This window comes from Lathyrus oleraceus, chromosome 1 (assembly GCF_024323335.1).
Source record: "Lathyrus oleraceus cultivar Zhongwan6 chromosome 1, CAAS_Psat_ZW6_1.0, whole genome shotgun sequence".
NCBI lineage: Eukaryota > Viridiplantae > Streptophyta > Magnoliopsida > Fabales > Fabaceae > Lathyrus > Lathyrus oleraceus.
In genome coordinates this window covers 435,686,737-435,699,253 of record NC_066579.1, presented here as the reverse complement: position 1 = coordinate 435,699,253, position 12,517 = coordinate 435,686,737, and the positions used below count along the sequence as shown (strand labels likewise).

Below are 12,517 nucleotides of genomic sequence, written 5' to 3'. Positions count from 1 at the left end.
CATTTTTTTTGCTTCTCTTGTGTCGTACCCCAAAATTTTCCCTCCCCTTTTTGCTTCTCTTGGGCCCTTTGACAATATATTTTTCTTAATTAATCCTTTTTTGGCATATTGACCATTTTTCCCCTAGGTAGAAATTCCAATTTTTAATGCATGATCCCTTAGCTTAGGGTTTAATTAGAAACATATGATTTCATTTAGCTGATTAATTCATTAGATATGTTGTGTACTTGTTTCAACTATCATTTCAATCCGACTGATTAGTTTTGACTAAAGGTCACTTTGGTCAACCAAATCCTTTGTATTGTGCTTTGATCCCCAAGTCTATTCAAGTGATTAAAAGACCCTTGATCACTTGATAGGACAAGTCCATTATGCTCAAACTTTATTAGATATGTTGAATCTTAGGAGCTCAAGACCTCAAGGTTCAAATGCAAGATGAATACTTCAAAGTCAACACCAATTAAGCATAACTTACAAAATGGACTACTTCTCAAGCACATCAAAGGTACCAACACTTGCCAATCATAATTCAGATTATCTGGCATGACCCTTAAGAAATAGAGAATGAATGAAAGTGGAGAATTTCATTAACTCATTATGAATATCTTTGGGTACGAGATGAATGACCTAGTTACTCATCGTATTCAACTTTATTCATAGACTTTAACATAATTCGAATCAAATGATTGTCAAGTCTTCTTCTACAACAAGCAACATTGCATCATTAGAATCAACACTCAGGATCTCCTATCAGCAACTTGTCAATTCTGATTCAAGTTGTATGCCATGAGTCTTAAGTAACAAAGAATGATGAGAGTGGATAATTCCTATCATTGTCTAGAGTATCCTTGGGTACAGGACGAATAACCCAATTGCTCAAGGTATTCGCATTTGTTTATAGAATTTAGTGTAATTTGTTTATAGACTTTAGTGCAATTTGAATCATATAAATGCCATTTTCTCTCAAAACTTTCGTAGTGTTAGAAAACATACACTTCCAATATTTATTTGAAAACTCACAACTCACTTGTTCTCCCATATTTTCAAAAGAGTTTTAAATATTTCTTGAACACTTGTAAGCAATTTCTTTCACCTTTCACCTCATTATTTTTCCATTATCACATGGATCTAAATATCATCTTTGGAGATTTATGATTGTTTAGGAGATTCGTTTATTGTATTTTAAATTCTGGTATGCAGATCCTGGATGTCGTACACGATGTCACGACACCAAGGTCAGCATATTATCACACCACAAACAATACTAGGATTTGAATAATAGCACAATAAATAACACAATCACTTGTTAACCCAGTTCGGTGCAATGTCACCTACATCTAGGGGCTACCAAGCCAGGAATGAAATCCATTATTACATAATTAATTTAAAGTTCTGAACAACCTTAGGTTTTACAAACTTCTCACCTAATCTCTACCTGTGGATGTTTCTATCTGAGACTCTCCTAGATATGAGACCCCTCTCACTTCCCTTCAACCATACAACAACTTATAACAAAAAAACACAATCCACTCTTGCTTAAAATCTTATGAGGGATTGATAGTTACAACTCAATGAACCAGGTCCAATTCAAGTATCAAGGAGATACTCGAATGACTCACACAATACAAAGACAGGAAGCCCTTTCTTAGACAACATTCGGCGTTGCTTTGATACCTACTTAGGTTTAGAAACGATCTATATATAGCCTATGAGCGACATGGGCTTCGAGCTTGATTCACAATAGATCCAAGGAATCTGCACAATCTTCTGCAGATTTGATTTCAATCAGATGTTTCCTTAAATGTTTTGACATCTTTACTTCGTAAACAAGTCAAGGCAAAATAGTCTTTTGCTTTTTAGAAAATGCTCTACATATTTTGTGAAATAAATCTTTAGAGTATCTTCAGATATACCATAAAAGGTAACAAATCTCACAAGATACAAAAATAGGTCACACTCCAATGTTGAACCAACATGTCAGGACATCTTGTTCAACATCTGACAATAATACTTGTTTTTCCAAAATGCAGCCAATCACTACATATCAGACCTAACAATCTCCCCCCTTTGGAAAATTTTGGCTAAACCAACAGGAATGAGGGTATGGATCATAGTAACAAACCATCATACAAACAACCAAAATCCTTTTTCCCCCAAAACCACCAGAGGCAAGCACATCAGGAAAAAAACATTGCCTCATACTAGAGAGATAAACTCTCACACGAAGAACCTGCCTAAGAAAAAATAAATTCTCTTTATTCAGGATGTCAGGACATTGTTCCTGACATTATTAACATCAGCAACCACTTGTAACATCACAAAACAATGCTCCCCCTGAGTAGCAGATCCAAGGGCCAGAGCTACTCCCCCTCCATACATGTTCCCCCTTAGTGGGCAAGAGATAAGATGGGCTAACGAATACTAAGAGCTAATCAATCACAATCACACAAGCTATCTACTCCCCCTTTTTAGCCAAAAAGTTGACAATCATAATCTAACATCCGAGTTAGCAGATTAGTCAAAAGGTAGATTATAAACCAAACACAACCAGTAGCACTTTAAAGTGCAAAAATATTCAGGGCATAACCCATAAAAAAAACAGAAGAACCAAAGAGCTTCAGTCCTCATCACTGTTGGTAGTTTCTTCATCATCACTTGCATCAGAACCTTCTTCATTTGCATCTTATTCACCTGTTCCATCACCTTTCGAAATTCCTTCTTCTTCACTTAAGGCCTTTATCAAAATTTCAAGCTTTCTTTTCCTCTAAGTAGAACTTTTGATAGTTTCATTCAAGGTCTTGCATGTATCTTTTAGCTCAACAAGGATGCATGTTCTAGTAGTAGGCCTAGAAGATGTTTGTCCAGATGTCATGACAATATCTGGAACATGTTTCCTAGTGAACAACCTATAATGCAATGAGAGAGGATGGTCTCTTTTGTAGACACTATTAAAATTGATTAAGATACTTGGGTGTTGACTCATAATAACACCACAGATTAATGAGGAAAAAACATTTAGCATCTTCACAGCATAAGAGGCAACATGCTTCATAATTTTATCAAAGACATAGGATCCAAAATCAAAACTTGACTTGGTCCCTACAATATAAATAAACTTGCCTAATCTTGTAGCAATGCTGGAAATATGATTGGTTGGAACCCAATTGGCAACTCCAATTTTATGAAGTATAACATACTTCACACTTAAGGAAGTTGCAGACAACTTCCCTTTCCTTGTCCATTCCTTTACTTGTTTAGTAATAATCTCTCTGCAAATAACATTGTCAGAGACTTCCACTTCAACTTGTTCTTCTTAATTTCTGCCCAATAACCTATTTATTATTTCAGGAGAAAAATCCACACATCTTCCTCTGACATACACTTTTCTAAACTCCTTGCTCCTCTTGTTATCACATTCCTTAGAGATGTTCACAATAAACTCTTTAACAAGTATTTCATAACACTTGCCAAATCCAGTCGGAGTTTTCATTAATCCATCCTCTTGAATCAGACTTATCACCTCTTTGCATTCAAAAGCATTTTTTCCCAATTCCCTTTCCAGTGCTAATCTTCTTTGATAAACAAATTTCCATTTTTCGACATTCTCCACAGAGTGAAAGGAAATGTTGTCAATTGGAACTTCAGGAATATTTGCTGGAATCTTCTTCCCAGATGCTTACTTTCTGGCAGTAGAAACGATGTCTTGAACATTGTGTTCGGCATCATGGTCAGAATCACTAGACTCAGAAGGAACTTCCTTCCTCTTAAGAGATTTCTTCATAGAAACAGGAGTAACTACCTTTCTCCATCTTTTTGTAGGGCCAACACTAGCTCTTTTCCTGGGAGATTTGGAGGGTGTGCTGGAGGATTCAATAGCTTGACCTTTTCTATTTTTCAATCCTTTAGCTATTCCTGGAGCCAGTCTTTGACCGATGGGTACATCATCAGAGTCCAGATCCTTTATATTTACTATGTCATTGGATTGATCCTTTTCCTCAATAGAGTTTTCATCTTTGTATGCTAGATCACTAGTCATCCCTTCAGACCCCTCTTTGTCTTTCGATTTTTTAGGAGACAAAGTAGACACATTGGCATCAGATTTATCCAGGGGGTTTCAATTGTGTTATCAAGTTGGGCCAAGAATGTGGAGACATCCGAAACGACATTAGTCTTGGGTTCAATACCCAACACTTGAGAGATCAACACACGAATATTCTTATCCACGTCGTCTCTGTCCGCAACGATCATGCTGGATTTACTTAAAGTAGTAACATACATAGGTCTATTATTGGTTTCATAGGCTTCAACATCTTCCATAACATTTGGCATAACATGACATTCTTCAGAAACACCAAAATTAGGTTCAACACTAATGGGATCAAGATACAGACTAGTCATAGAATGGGGTTTCTTTACAACAGTAGAGGGTTCAAGAGTTTTTACATTTCTAGCAGTCATGGATGGAGAGGAAAAGGTACTTACTTTAGAGGGCTTGCCTTTCCTCGAAGAAGATGTTCTAGCCTTCCTTATAGGGGTTGCATGGACATGAACCATCGAGAGGGGAACAACATCAGTAATGACATCAGAGGGATCTATCTCAGTATCAACATTTTTAGGGTTAGATTGTTCCTTGGTGTGCTTGCTAGGAGTTGAGACAGAAGGTTGAGACATTTTGGAGATTTGAGGTATGAACTGCAAAGAGAAGATAGAGAGATGAGAGTGACTGAGAGCAAGGTTGAGAGAGAAAATAAAGGAGGTAGCTGTTAGCTGGAGATTTCGACAATTAGGTAAAGTTCTTTGAAAATGTTATGTTTTGAAGAATAAATAAAAATGGCTGTGTTGAAGCTATTTATTAAATCCTTTTCTTGGGAGAAAGGACCTTTCTTGTCGAAGCTTGAGACTTAGAAGATTTTTTGGTCTCTACAAGTTCTCTTCGACGTAGGCGTTTGATAGATTCGAACCTTCAAGCGGGAAAGATTTGAAGTTCAAAACGGAGCAGTTTCGTCAGGCCAACGCGTGGAAGCATCTGAGACACACAACGTTTGAAAAAGTCGAACGTGGCAATCATCTGTGTAGAGACCGTTAGGGTCGAATTGTTATAAATAGGAGTCTTAGTTTTCAGATTTAGTGTGTTCAAACTGATATACAAAATTCACTAAAAATACTCAAAGTGTCGGGGCGAGAGAAACAAGTCTTTGCTGAAAATGTATGTATGAAGAATACCATGATTGCATTTCATGTTATCTGTTTAATATAAACTACTTAAATTAAAACCATTTACTGTCTTTTCTTCTATCGAATTGCCCTTATTTTCAGTATTTCATCATTACTTTTACCTTTGCATTTACATTTCTCCAAACATTCATTTCCAGTACCTTTTCAAACTTAAAGCTTTTTACTTCAAGTTATTCACCTTTACCTTTGTCAATTACTTTTGTTATCTTAAAAAAGCCATTTTTTACAAAATTACAGCTATTTGTCCTTTATCTTTAGAGTCATAAGCCATTAGGATTTGTTTAGGGTTATTGTCGAAACACTTTTTGCTTTGTACCATTCATAAACCAGAAACAAACTTAATCATGAATCAAACTACCATAACATTAGTTCTTGAGACACATGTCCTACGACCAATCTAGTCGATCCTGTAAGTTACCAAGATTAATAATATTGGAGGACTAGCGGTTGTTTGTCAGAAATTACTGGTAAACAAATTGGCACGTCCGGTGGGACTGTGTCAAAAGAGCTGTTAATTTTAATAGTTTGCTTTACTTTTACAGTACAAAATTGTTGTTATTCTTTTGAGTTAAAAAATCATAGTGTTGCATGAACCTTAGAAGTGGTAAGATAGCCAACAATTCGCAACCTATAACCAAAAGAAAGAACACGAAAAAGATGGTTAATACAACCAGTCAAGGGGAACAATTTCCTCCCTAGGGAACAGGCACAATCGGAGCAAGTTCGATTGATGCATCCACTGAGATCCCTGGTACACAGGCCATACCAACATCTGGATCCATGACCTTAAATAATTCGACAATAATGCCTATTATGTCAAGTGTAGCAGACATTTCTGCAAATTCAACCCCTAGGCCACCAGGATTTGAGAATTTTAGGCTTTTGAGAGAAAACCCATATGGAATGCCATCTACTGCCATGGCACGACTTCAAAATAATTCTTCCATATATACTCAACCCCATAATACGGTTATTTCGCCAATTCAAAATTCTGGTTCTGGCATGAACCATGTAGGTCGAAATACCCAATCACAAGGAGTCTCCACCCTATTACTTACCCTTACAACGAATAACCAGGCAGCCTTTAGACAACAAATGGATGCCAGTAACCATGATATGGTAGGAGTTCTGGCCAGAGAAATGAATACCATTTTTTCTCCCCTAATACCGAATGTAAATAGGACTAACAATGATAATGCCCAAACATACCAACAACTGTCAGCGCAGATGGGACGCATAGCAGATTTCCTAGGCGCCCCACAGTCCTCTGTTTGACGCAGACCAAACCAGGTTATAATCCAGGAAGAAGAACCAACTATAAATCAGGTTCGACCACTTAGACAAGCGTCTGGCGAAAGGGTTATGGGGGAAAGATTAGAACAACAACCAACTCGACAGGAAGTTGTCGCATCCGCGAAAAACAACCGGCGGGCTAAAACAAAAACAAACAGAGCCGCCACCGTGCGTTATTTATCCCAAAAGAGGGAAAGGAAACGCTCGAAGTAAACCTGGAAAAGACATGGTCTCGCGACCAAAGAGAATGGGATCGGGAGTCGGTTATGCGAAGGGAAGGTATTAGCACCCCTACGCATCCGTCGTACTCGACAGGATCCACGCTCAGACAGATAGGAAAAGGTTGCTAAAACAAACATCACACACACACATAACACAGGTGGGAGAAGAGGGGAGAGGGCTCGCTAGGATATCGCATCCTATGCCTACGTATCTCATCTGGAATGAGAATCAGAGCTACCGTAGTTCGGCTCACGCACGCCGAAACAAAACAAACACACAAGCAGGCAAACATGGAACCCGAACGCCAATCGCTGGACTTACATCAGCTTCCGAACCAAACAAACCCACACTGGAAACCAGATGCCACTTGATGGACTTATACCGGACTCCAAGCACACAACAAGAGGATACGGAATGCCAATGGCTGGGCTTACATCCGTCTCCTAACACACACAAGAAGAAACAAGCAACAAGCTACTAAGGAGTCGGGAACTCGAGCTTAGCAACTGTCAAGCAAACACACACAAAAAAGAAAAGGGTGCCCAGAGAGATCTCGTACGACCTCCTGCCTACGTACCTCATCTGGTATGAGGATCAGGGCAACGTAGTTCCCCTGAACAGGGGAGAAAGACTAGCCTAACCAGATACAGAGGGAGACACAACTAGGGAGACTATGACTCGAGCCTAGATGTTATCATGCATATCATCCCTAAATTAAGGTTGCTATCTAACTTGCTCAGGCAGCAAGCTAATCCTAAACAGGCAAAGCAAAGCATGCAAGCATAACCAACACAAAGCAAACATCCACAATTAGCACACAATATATACAGATAAAGTGGGCTCGAACAAAGGGTTAGGCTGCAAAAGCAAACCAACTGTATCAGGTGATGTTAGCTCTTAACCCTAACATTGAGAGTTAGGGTGAAGCAGATGAAATAGGAAGTGAGGGGTGTGCCTCACAGCTCTTATCCCTGGCCTGGGAGAGCTTAAGACAATGAAGTGTGGGTTCAGAAAGTGGGAACCCTTCTACACTTATGACACTGACTCAACTGTACAACTGTACAAGGATCTTGGGTTACTATCCGCAATGCATCAACACCAGTTGTGTGAGCAAAGGGATGACTCAACAAGAATAGCAGGAGATGGATTGCACATCTCTTGTATCTGCCAATTGCCTTATTCAAAGGTCTTTTCCTGATTGGGGACAAAAATAAACAATCACAAGCATTGCCTCTTAAGGAGGACTTCAGACAGGTGCCTGGCCAAGTAACAGGCCAGGTCTTCCAGACTACATGGAGAAAAGAAATTCTACCTCAATTGGTTAAGCAACCAAGCAACAGCACAAGCAAGTTCAAAATGAACTATAACAACTAAGGTACCTGAAATCAATCCAACATAATCAGTATACCAGACAAACAAAAGTCAAACAGAAAATTACAAGTCCACAGCACAAACAGATAACAAGCATCAATGCACATAGGTGCAAGCCACAAGGCCTAAGGATAAATCTCAATGCCTAAAAAACAAACTCAAGGTTAGTCATAAACAATCAATAAACCAACTCCAATTGAGTGCACATCATCAAGCATAAGCAATTGTGCTCTTTGACCTGAAACAAAGCTCAAATGTGAGAACACAAACCACTAGTACAAGACTAGGGTCAAAATAGGATCAATAAGTCAAAACAGAACATGAAACTTATCCAAAATCAAGATCAATCAACTAATAATCAAATCCAATTGGTCTCATGTTCATATCATAAACCATTATCATTTCATGAGGCAAAGAGTACAAAGCATGAAATTTAGAACCTCATAGGACCAAACAGAAAGATCCAATTCAAATCAACTCACAAACATTTCAATAAATTCCCAAAAAATTCATGGCTAAACAGAATTCATTCAAGGATCTACACACCAAATTTCAGGCCATTTGGACAAAGGGAAGCAAGTCAATTAAAATCCATAAGTCAAAGCATGCTCAAACAAGCTCATACAAGGCTCCAAATCATAGGTCAACTTTAAGCAAGCATAAAACAGAAACTACACATGATAAATGAACCAAATCAAAGCCATGACACACTTCAAGATGTCTAGAATACACATGCCAAATTTCAGACTCATCCAATTAACCACAAGAATTTCACAAATCATATGAGATCATGACTCACAAAAGGTCCACAATTGGTCAAACAGGGGAGAAATTCTCAAACAAATAGGAAATGCCTTCAAAAATTCCAGTAAAATTCACAAGCAACCTTAACATTCATAAGTATCATCATGCAAAAATTCCGCTCATTTCAAGTTCATATGGCATGGTAATAAAATCAGGAAGTTAGACAAGAAATGGTGTGACACAAATTGTCACACCTCCAAAGATCATAGCATATCTCACAATCCAGAAATGCAAAAATCACAAACTATATACCAAAATGCTCCTCAAGGTGTCTAGATTGTGCATACAAAATTTCAAGAATTTCCAATTAAGCATCATCATTTCATGATCAAAATGGTAAACAAGGTGCAACAAATGACATGCTCACATAAACCCTAGCCAAAACAGAAATCCACACGTGCACAATTTCCACAAAAATCATCAAAAAATTCTAGAGATTGCAAGGATCATCATGGAAAAAACCTCACATTATTTGGACAAGTATTGAAGAAGTTATGAATTTATTATTGAGAAGACAAAATAAAAAAAGGTGAAACAAGCATGGTGAAACATGGAAGCATATGTGAAAAAATAATGCAAAGCCAAAAGAGAAAATGTCACCGCCCGGATTCGATCTATGTCCAGATTCAAATCTGGCGCGTTTCAAGTGAAACGTGTCGTTTCACTAATACACATGGCAGCGTTTGGTTGGCTTCATGGGCGGAAAACACAAAAAAACATGCAGGAACGCAGGCAAATGGATCTAACACGATCTGGACATGAAATAGCTAGGGTTCTTGATGTTCTTCATCACATTCATCACTCAAGAACAAATTTTCACAGAAATTAACAAATGATATATCATTGAACTCGTCTCGCAACATACATCACTAATCTAACATTGATTTCCTCTAATTCTCACTAACAAATCCAGATCGAGCAAGAGAAGATTTGAACATCAAACTTAAATGCAGCATATCTCACTCAATTCTCAATGAAAATTAAAACTACGAAGTGCAACATACTCCTGAATCAAAGATCTATCCAATGCCTAACCTAATTTCATGAATTATAAGCATCAAAATCCAACCTTAATTGAAGAGCAGATCTGAAATCATGGTTTTCTGGCTTTGAAATGTTGAAACAGATGATCCTTCAAGCTCCAATAGATGAATGGATGATGGATCGTGGCTCAATTGTCCTTGAAGCAGCTCAAATCAACACTTGCCATTGAAGATGCTCAATGTAACAGTCCAAGAAAACAGCACGAAAATGGTGATCCCTGGCTTCAATTCACTTCCAAAAGGCTTGTGTATGCTTGAGCCATGAAGATCCAATGCAATGTTCTTGGAGAATTTGCAGAAAAATGAAGATGAAAAGTTGAGAGAATTGTGCAATTCTTGGATCTAGATCTGTTTGCAATGAATGTTAATCTGAAAAACAGTTAGGATTAGCAATATATAGCATGGCTTAATCATTTCCTTAATCCTAATTAGCCAAAACCAAAGTGATTAGTGAAAATCAAGTTTTGGTGCATTTTAGCATTTTGGCCTCAAGTGCAATTCAATGTAACAGTACCACTGCAGGTTTGTAATGCCTTGGATCACTTGGAAATGATATTTAGAAGCAAATGTGAGTGGAATTATGTGAAAACAATGCTTAATTCTCAAAATCACCTTTTTCCCTCCAAATTTCAAAATAGGTTCACTTGAAAAATGGACTTTTTATGTGATGAGTTTTCATGAAATGCAATGCTTGTTTTGGATAGAGGGGATCAAAAGAAATTTGCTCAAAAAAACCTCACTCCATTTGGCCTTGTGAATCAAAAGTTATGCAACTTTGAAATTCAACTTTTTTGGATAATGATTTGATCATAACTTGCCAACCACAAATGAGAAATTCATGTTCTTAGACTTTTTGGAAAGGTGAGAGCAAGATCTTCAACTTTCATGTTGAACAAAATTTCATTTGAAGCATTTTTGGACATGTAATTTTAAGGAGAAAACCTTTCCATTTTTGGCAGTTTTGAATTACAAGTCACTTTCTATTTTTGGAAAGTTTTCATCTTACTTTATTTTCTTCATTGTTGATGTTTGAAATGTCAAATGAAACTTGTTTGGACATGAACGAAGTGTCTCTAACCCTCTCCCACCTCCAAATCCATGAATTCAGGCACAGTTGACCACAATTGACTTTTTCTGACTGATAGATGAACTGGCTATGCATAGATGAAATTGAGCTTCAAACCCCTGATGAAATGGCTCAATGATGAAACCCTAGCTTCCATAAGCTCAATATAACCATATGATGATCCCCATATCTATTGAAACCCTCATCTCCTTGCAAAACCCTGATTGGCACAATGCAATTGATTAGGGTTGACCAGAGGTCAAAACCCTAATTTGAAGCACACATCCTCAGATGATTAGTGATCAATCCATTCAATGAAAACCTAGCTTGCATCTTTTACCCTCTTTATCTTCTGATCAAGACTTAGGAGGATGACTTGCTCAATGTGGCCACATGATATGCAAATATGCAATGACTAATGACCTAAAAAATGATATGCAAATATGTTAAGCTAGTCCCAAAAGAGGAGGGCAAATTTTGAGGTGTTACAGAAGTCCCTAAAGAACAACCTAGGAGAATAATGATGGTTAATAGAAACCATGATGCAGACGAAGTAATTCATAGGGTTAGGCAAGAAAACATGATGGAAAATAACTTAACTACTATGATAGAGAGAATCATGACCCAGAATGGTCTGAATACAGGACTTCAACGGCCAAATTATTCCTCTCCTTTATCAGAATACGTCCTACAAACTGAATTACCAAGGGGTTGTAAAATCCCTAAGTTCACCAAATTCTCAAGGGACACTAGTGAATCCACTATAGAATACATAGCTAGATACATGACTGAGGCAGGGGATTTGGCGAACAGTGAGAACCTAAGAATGAAATATTTCCCCAGTTCTCTGACGAAGAATGCCTTCACGTGGTTTACAACTTTGCCACCAAATTCCATAGATACTTGGCCTCATTTGGAGAGATTGTTTCATGAACAATTCTACATGGGCCAAACTAAGATAAGTCTTACGGAATTAGCCAGTATCAAAAGAAAATTCACTAAACCTATAGATGATTATCTTAACAGGTTCCGTTTGTTGAAATCTAGATGTTTCACAATAGTGCCTGAACATGAATTGGTCGAAATGGCAGTTGGAGGTTTAGATTATTCCATTAGGAAAAAGTTAGATACCCAGTATCTAAGAGATATGGCCCAATTAGCAGACAGGGTTCGACAGGTCGAACGTTTAAAAGCTGAAAAGGCCAGAGCGAATAAGAACTATAAGAAAGAAAGGGTTGCTTATGTCAAATTCGAAGGTGGGGAGTCTGAAATCTCTAATGACCCTTATGGTCTCAAGGAATTCGAAGTAGATTTGGCTGAATTAAAAGAAGTGCCACCTTATACTTGTAAATTACTTACACCTTCGAATGGCAGGAACCCTGTTGAAAATGAAAAGAATGATAGATTTCCTAAAAAGACTTACACATTTGATGTTACCAAATGTGATAAAATCTTCGATTTATTAGTAAAAGATGGCCAAATG

General features: G+C 37.7%; 1 protein-coding gene across 1 annotated transcript; it reads right to left on the bottom strand.

Annotated features, from left to right (window-relative positions):
* Window positions 1–2,764: 2,764 nt before the first annotated feature.
* Window positions 2,765–4,036, bottom strand: LOC127114961 (uncharacterized). The gene is made up of 3 exons (XM_051046692.1): window positions 3,681–4,036; window positions 3,381–3,569; window positions 2,765–3,269 (listed from the first exon to the last, which is right to left on the bottom strand). The coding sequence occupies exons 1-3, from the start codon at window positions 4,034–4,036 to the stop codon at window positions 2,765–2,767; spliced, it is 1,050 nt and encodes a 349-aa protein (XP_050902649.1).
* Window positions 4,037–12,517: the final 8,481 nt, after the last annotated feature.